The sequence below is a fragment of the Lepidothrix coronata genome, unplaced genomic scaffold (assembly GCF_001604755.1).
Source record: "Lepidothrix coronata isolate B3197 unplaced genomic scaffold, Lepidothrix_coronata-1.0 Scaffold165, whole genome shotgun sequence".
NCBI lineage: Eukaryota > Metazoa > Chordata > Aves > Passeriformes > Pipridae > Lepidothrix > Lepidothrix coronata.
Genome location: NW_016690345.1, coordinates 811,773 through 819,032, shown reverse-complemented (window position 1 = coordinate 819,032; position 7,260 = coordinate 811,773). Strand labels below are relative to the sequence as shown.

Genomic DNA, 7,260 nt, shown 5'->3' with positions numbered 1-7,260 from the left:
GGTGCAGGCAGTGCCCAGCCAAGGGGCAGAGCCCCAGCCAACCCTTCCCTCTGTGTCCTGCTGCTCTCTCCAGCTGGAAAAGGACCGGAGCCGAGTGGCTGACCATCTGCGCCAGGCCCTTCCATACCTTGAGAGCCCACAGGAGCCCCTGCGAGAGGCAGCCATCAAGTTCATTGGTGAGCCACAAGGTCCCTCCCTGCCCCACTGCAGCTTGGCCCCAGCCCCGGCTGCTGCAGCGGCAGCAGGATGCGGCCCGGGGATGTGCTGGGGAGCCCCGAGTGCCCTGGTGGCTGCCGCCCTGTGCCAGCCCAGCCCTGGGGAGTCCCGAGGCGGGAAGGCCCCGGGCTCAGCCCTGCCAGGGCAGGAGGGTGCGTGGCCGGGCCAGCAGTGCCACTGGGGGGGAGCTGTGCCGCTGGGGCCCTGACAGCATCTGTGTTCCCAGGGATTGCCGGGAGGTACCTGAGGGGACAGAAGGAAGAGTTGCAACTCGTCATGAATGGTGAGTGAGGGCAGCGCGGTGTCAGCAGGGGCTGGTGGAGGAGCACAGACCCTGGGCAGGGAGCTGCAATCCTGCCCTGGCTGTGGAGGGCTCTGCTCCCTGCATGGATGAGGCTTGGGCAGAGCAGAGAGAGATTTCAGGGGCATGAGGTGTTTTGCTGGCCAGTGCCTTCAGGCTGATCCCGTTGGGCCCTGCTTCCTCTTGTCCATGGCAAGAGTTGGGTTGGATGGCCCTGGCAAGAGGGGCTCCTCGGGCCCCCACAGATGCTGGCTCTGACCTTGGCTCTGTTCTTTTCTGTTCCAGCCCTTCAACGCATGACTCATGACAGCGCTGCTGTCAAAAGCTTGGCAATCAAAACCCTGAAAATGCTACGCACTGCAGAGAGACCTCCTTCTTCTCTACATTCCAGCAGCTTGAAAATCAGCTCCAGAATGTGCGGAATAGAAAGGATCCTCTGTGGGGCAGCTGCCGGAGGTCAGCGGAGAACTGATCCTGGGAACCCTGTCTGATGGGACCACCTGAGCCTGCAGGAAAGACCCTTCTCATCCTGTTACCCCAGCTTGAGAATATGAAATTCCTCTTAGCATACACAGAGGCTGCGGAAGTTTTTTAGTGCCTGGTGTCCACAGGGCATCTGGGAAGAGGGGAAAAAGGGACTTTGTGTTCAGCAATACTTGGCCAAGTGTGCAGTGGGGAAGGGAAAGTGCCCAAAAGGCCCTTGGCCTTGGGGGCTTCTGCTGGAGCCTCAACACTTCTGGCAGAGCGGATGGGCAGAGCCTTGAGCTGTGGGGATCACTGAGAAGAAGGTCCTTGGAGGTGGCCACAGGCCCTGTGCCAGCCAGGAAGCAGCATCTGTGGCCCACCCGTGTGTTGCTCTCTGGATTGCTGAGGGCTGGCAGGTGCCTCCTGAGCCAGCTCCTGTGGAGCTCCTTCAGGGCTGCGCCGCTGCCGGGCCAGTTGTGGGGGCTGGGGGAGAGCCTGAGGGGACAGGGCGCTGGGAGGCCCTGAAGGGCTGAGGTGCTGCAGAGGCCCTCAAGGGAGTGGGAAGCAGCGAGGGGAATGCGTGAGGGGGTGGGTGGCAGGAGGCTGTGAGAGGACAGGCTGGGCAGAGGATGCCCTGAGGGGACAGGGTGTGGGAAGCCCTGAGCAATTGGGGGACAGAGGCCATAAGCAGCCCCTGGTTTCCTGCCAGCTGGCTGCTCTGGCACTTGCCCAGGACATCTCCCATCCCTGCGGCAGAAGGCCTGGAGACCTGGGCAGGAGGGTGGGGACACCCCCAAGGGTGGGGACAAGGAGGGCAAGGGGGCCCTGGCAGGGTGCTGCCGGCCAGGGGCAGGGGCACAGGCAGGGCCATGGGCCAGCCCGGGTCCCTGTGGCTGCCCAGCCCACGGGCTGTGGCCCAGAGCCCACTGAGCCAGAGCTCTAGGCCCACAGAGCTGCTGCCAGCACGGGGAGGGCGCGGGGCACCTTGGGCAGGGCCGCGCAGTCACTGCTGCCCAAGGCACAGACAAGAGCAGCAGGCTGTGCACAGGAGCAGCAGCCACAACGCCTGGGCCTCCCCAGCCAGGCTCCCACACCGGCCAGCATGCCAAAAGCGGGGATACTGTGGGCACAACTGCACGTGGTTTGGAAAAGGCTTCAGGAAAAGTGGCCACAACAGCTTTCTATTGACTGCCCAGCCTCACAGCAACACTTGGCAACTTCAGGTGCAGCTTGTCTATAGAAATCAGCCAACTAAGGAGAGGAAACAATGAAGAAAGGAGCTGAAGCAGCTGAGCAGGCAATGCCCAGTTGATGTGTAACCAGTAGTGTTATCATAAGGTGGTCACTCAGAACTTTGGGGCCTCCATACAGAGATGACCACCAGAGACCCTCGGTGAAGCCCCTCAGAGACCTTATAAGGATATGTTGTATATATGCTAGTAAGTGTTTGGAAATGTCAGGAATATGAAACAGGAATGCGGGGAACGAAAGTGAATAATCATGTAATGCAGACATACAAGCCAGAACTGAGATGTCATGGAGTGTGCTGGGGCAGCCCCACAGCCTTCCTTCTTCATCATCCTAAACAGCCTGAGCAGGCTGAACATCTCCCCACCATTCTACATCTGTGTCTCGAGAGACAAGATGCAAGAGACAGAAGCCTTGATAAAGCTCCAGGTCAGCAAGGAACTAGTTGGCTGTGGCCAGCAGCTTAAATCCAGTGCACTGGGGAAGTGAAAAGGATAGGGAGAACTCTGGGATCCAAACATGTTCTATGTCTCTGATTAAGGTGCCACCCCCCTGAAGGAGCAGCCGAGTGCTAGAAGCAGATGTGTTCTGCCAGTTGCTGCTCTCGGATGGACACAGGGCACACGTGTTCCCACGAGTCCAGAACACTTGATCCAGGAATAATAGAGGGCCATGCATTGGTAAGGAATAACCTCCAGCAAGACCAAAGCAGGATCCTTGTAGTGAGTTGACTTTGGCTGGATGCCAGGTGCCCATCAAGCCGCTCTATCCCTCTCTTTCCCAGCCAGACATGGGAGAGAGAGTAAGATGGAAAATGACTTTAGGAAACAAGACAGTTTCCTAAAGCAAAAACCAAAGTTTGTGTATGCACAAGCAAAGAGGAAAATAACAAGGCTTTCTCTCTACTTCCCATTAGCGAGTGAAGTCTGGCCACTTCCTAGGAAGCAGGGCTTCAGTACATGTACTGGTTGTTCAGAAGGCAAACATTGTAAACAACAAATGCCCCTCTCTCCTCCACCTTTCCTTACCTTTTATATCTGAGCTGACATCATATGGTCTGGAATAGCCCTTTGGTTAGCTTGGGTCAGCTGGCCTGGTTGCGTCCCCTCCAAGGAACTTGCCTTCAGTTGGAGAGGGGAATGTTGAGAGACAGTGTTGATGCTGTGCTAGCACAGCTCAGCAGTAGCCAAACCACTTGGGTGTTCTTAACACCTTTCTAGCTACTAATGCAAAGCATAGCACTGTGATGGCTGCTATGGGGAAATGAAGCCAGACCCAACACATTCTAAGACAGACCCAATACCAGATCCTCTGGCAGCAAACCATGAGCTTGTGACCCTGGCCATCTATTCAACAGACATCAAAGTGCTTAGTTACCTCCACGCCTGGACCTCAGTCATGAGTCCCCACGTTTCTTCAGCTTCTGCTCCTTTTTCCCTTGTTCCCAGAACATCCTGGATTTAGAGTTTAGAAGCCCATGCACATGTTTGTAAGGTGCCTGCATGGAGGAGATGGACAGCAGATGCACCACAAGGTTCATGTCCCATCGGACTTCTGCCACAGGGATGGGAGACGCCCTGGGCAAGCGCCAGAGCAGCCAGCTGGCAGGGAACCAGGGGGCTGCCTGGGGGCTGCTTATGGCCTCTGCCCCCCAGTTGCTCAGGGCTTTCCACACCCTGTCCCCTCAGGGCCTCCTCTGCCCAGCCTGTCCTCTCGCAGCCTCCTGCCACCCACCCCCTCACACATTCCCCTCAGGGCTTCCCACTCCCTTGTCATGGCAGGGCCTCTGCAGCACCTCAGCCCTTCAGGGCCTCCCAGTGCCCCGTCCCCTCAGGTTCTCCCCCAGCCCCGACAACCTGCCCGGCATTGGTGCAGCTCAGGAGGCATCTTCTAGCCCTCAGCAATCCAGACAGCAACACGCGGGCAGGCCACAGATGCTAATTCCTGGCTGGCACAGGGCTTGTGGCCACCTCCGAACCAGGTGGAGGTTCTCAGGGATCCCCACAGCTCCAGGCTTTGCCCATCTGCTCTGCTGGAAGTGTTGAGGCTCCAGCAGAACCACCAAGGGCTCTGGGGTTCTGCCCACTTTCCCTTCCCCACTGCACATTTGGGCAAATGTTGCTGAGCACAAGGACTCTTTTTCCCCTCTTCCCCGGTGCCCTGTGGACAACTGGCAACAAAAAGCCTCTTGGACCTCTGTCTATAACACAGGTTTCATATTCTCATGCTGGTCTGAAAGGAAGTGTTTGCAGTGGAGAGGTCTTTCCCGCAGGCTCAGGTGGCCCTGTCAGACAGAGTTCCCAGGATCAGTTCTCCACAGACTTCTGGCAGCTGCCCCACAGAGGAGGCATCCTACTCCCCACATTCTGGAGCTAGGCTTGGGCTTGCTGGAACATGCAGAAGACTGAGGTCTCTTTGCAGCTCTTAGGAATTTAACAGTTAGAACTGCTAGGCTTGAGATAGCAGCGCTGTCAGGAGTGATGCCTTCAAGGGCTGGAACAGAAAGGAACCAAGGTCAGAGCCAGCGCCTGAGGGAACCCAAAGAGCCCCTCCTGCCAAGGCCCTCCCACCCAGCTCTTGCCATGGCCAGCAGGGAGCAGGGCCCAATGGGATCAGCTGGAAGGGGCTCCTGTGGGCTCTCCAGGTATGGAAGGGCCTGGTGCACATACTTGTCCGGTCTTCTCTTGTCCTTTTCCAGCTGGAGAGAGCAGCAGGGCACAGAGGGAAGGGTTGGCTGGGGCTCTGCCCCTTGGCTGGGCATTGCCTGCACCCAGCACTGGCCTCCCCTGCCCGCACAGCCCTGAGGCCCGGGCAGCAGCCGCAGGGGCCGGCTTTGGAGGGAGCAGAGGGCTGGCTGCTCCCCGGCAGCCGTGGGGCCGCCCTGCCCCACAGCCCAGCTGGGCCGGGGCTCCATTGGCCCCTTGGTTGGGGGGGGGGGGCCTTGCGGGGGGGCCGCCCGGCCCGGTGCAGGGCGGCGGGTTTTGGGTTGCGGGTTGTTTTCCGCGGGGGGGTTGCGGAGTGGGCAGGGGCACAGTGCCACCCCCACACTCTGGGCATCAGGGGCTGGTCCAGCCTGAGGCTGGGGCTTCATGGCCATCCTTACCAAGCAGTTGCAGAACCACTACAGCTTGTCTGCCTCCAGCAGGTTCTTGAGATCCCTTCTCTTCAGGAACCTGAGTGCATGAATCAGCGTTTCCCCAGAGGCCTGCAGAGCAACAGAGTCCAGGAGATGGCACCACAGCCCAGGGCACAGGAGCCGTGTCCCTGGACCAAGGCCAGGAGGAGGCTGGAGCCTTCAAGGTTCCAGGGCAGGACGCAGTCCAGCCCCCTCCCACGGGGACACCAGAGCCTAGAAAGTCCTCACCTCTTCCACATGCTGGTTCTCATCATGCCAGTGGATGAAGACTGGGAGCAGGCTCTGGCGCACATATCTCTTCAGGAGCTTTTTTCCCCTTTCCACTCCCAATTCCATCACCTCTCAGAGATCTAAAGCTATTAGAGATTGTCCAATAGAAGCTACTAAGATGGTGAAGTGTCTAGAGGGGAAGCCATAGGAGGAGTGGTTGAGGGCACTTGGCTTGTTCAACCTGGAGAAGACAAGACTGAGAACAGACTTCACCATGGTCTGCAGCTCCCTCATGAGGGGCAGTGGAGGGGCAGCATCGATCTCTGTTCTCTGTGATCAGTGACAGGGCCCGAGGGAATGGCTGGAGCTGAGTCAGGGGAGGTTTAGGTTCAATAATAGGAAAAGGTTCTTTCTCCAGGGGGATGTTGGACACTTGAACCGGTTCCACTGGGAAGTGGTCACAGCCCCAAGGCTGCCAGAGCTCAAGCAGCATTTGGACAACACTCTCAGAGACATGGTGGGATTGTTGGGGTGTCCTGTGCAGGCCTAGGAGTTGGACTTGATAATCACTGTGGGTCTCTTCCATCTCAGGATATTCTATGATTTTATGAAGAAATGGGGCCTTGAGAAATGAACACACAGAGAATCCGGGTGAAGAGCTTGGTTGGAGCCATCCTCAAAACAATGCATGCCCATATTTCAGATTCTTCTGGATGAACATTATCTCTCCATCAATAGACACATGTTCATCGCCACCACCTCTCCAGGAACAGACCCCGGCTTTTATGTCTTACTGAAATTCACAGTAACCTTTGCTATGAATATTATTTTTTTTCCCTCCCTTTAAATTACGAATGGGCACTTCTCAATTTACCTCAGTGCTGGCCCCAGGTGAGCACCGACGACACTGCAGGTGCAGCCTGTTCTCAGTACACGGGCAGCATGCTATTAATCTCACACTGTATTACGCTGGGGAAAACACCTATTTTACAGCCTAGGTGTGCTTTCAAAGAAGCAGGCCATCCTCTATATCCAGTACTGGCTTCCAGTTTGTGCAAATGTGGTTGCCTCTGTGAGGATCCCTGAGAAACTCGTCCTTGGAGACGGCCACAAACACTCTCCCAGCCACCTGTGTCCTGCTCATGCGTTGGAAGATCAGCAGAGGGCAGGGCAATCCCACCAAAGGATGACTGAGGGCAATTCCCAGGAGCTAGGTATCCCACCGCAGTGCCATAGATGGCAGATATTGATGGAGAGGAGGCCAGGGTGCCCAGCCAACCTCCTCCCAAGGGAGGGTGCAGCCAGCCAGGCAGGGGCTCGGCCAGAAACAGGCAGGGTGCCAGTGGAATTGCTCTTGGAGATGCGAGAGTTTCTACTCTCAGCATCTGCTGGGAGACAGGGAGCAAGCTCTCTACCAGATCAGTATGAGGTCCATACAGGAAGCAGCTCCTGAGATTACACAGGTGCAAGGTCTACCTGGAGACAGAGGCATCAATAAACACACCCTCTCAGAGCCCAGGCCAAGTGCTCAGGACTGAAGTGGAGGGAGCACAAGGCCCAGGACTGAAGGATGGGTGGGTGGAGGTCCCAGGTGAAGCCAGTAAGGCCCCTGAGTGCCCTCAGGGCCCTGGCACTTGGGGCAGCCTAAGGTTTGACACTTGGGACATCCCGAGGTTTGAGCATG

At 57.3% G+C, this 7,260-nt stretch overlaps 1 protein-coding gene across 1 annotated transcript in view; it reads left to right on the top strand.

Annotated features, from left to right (window-relative positions):
• Positions 1-1,080, top strand: part of LOC108504470 — a 7,009-nt gene extending 5,929 nt beyond the window's left edge. The window contains exons 12-14 of the mRNA XM_017829480.1: positions 12-176; positions 443-499; positions 803-1,080. Of these exons, the coding sequence (XP_017684969.1) occupies positions 12-176; positions 443-499; positions 803-1,008 (428 nt within the window). The 3' untranslated portion in view covers positions 1,009-1,080. The remainder of the gene's footprint in view (positions 1-11; positions 177-442; positions 500-802) is intronic.
• Positions 1,081-7,260: the final 6,180 nt, after the last annotated feature.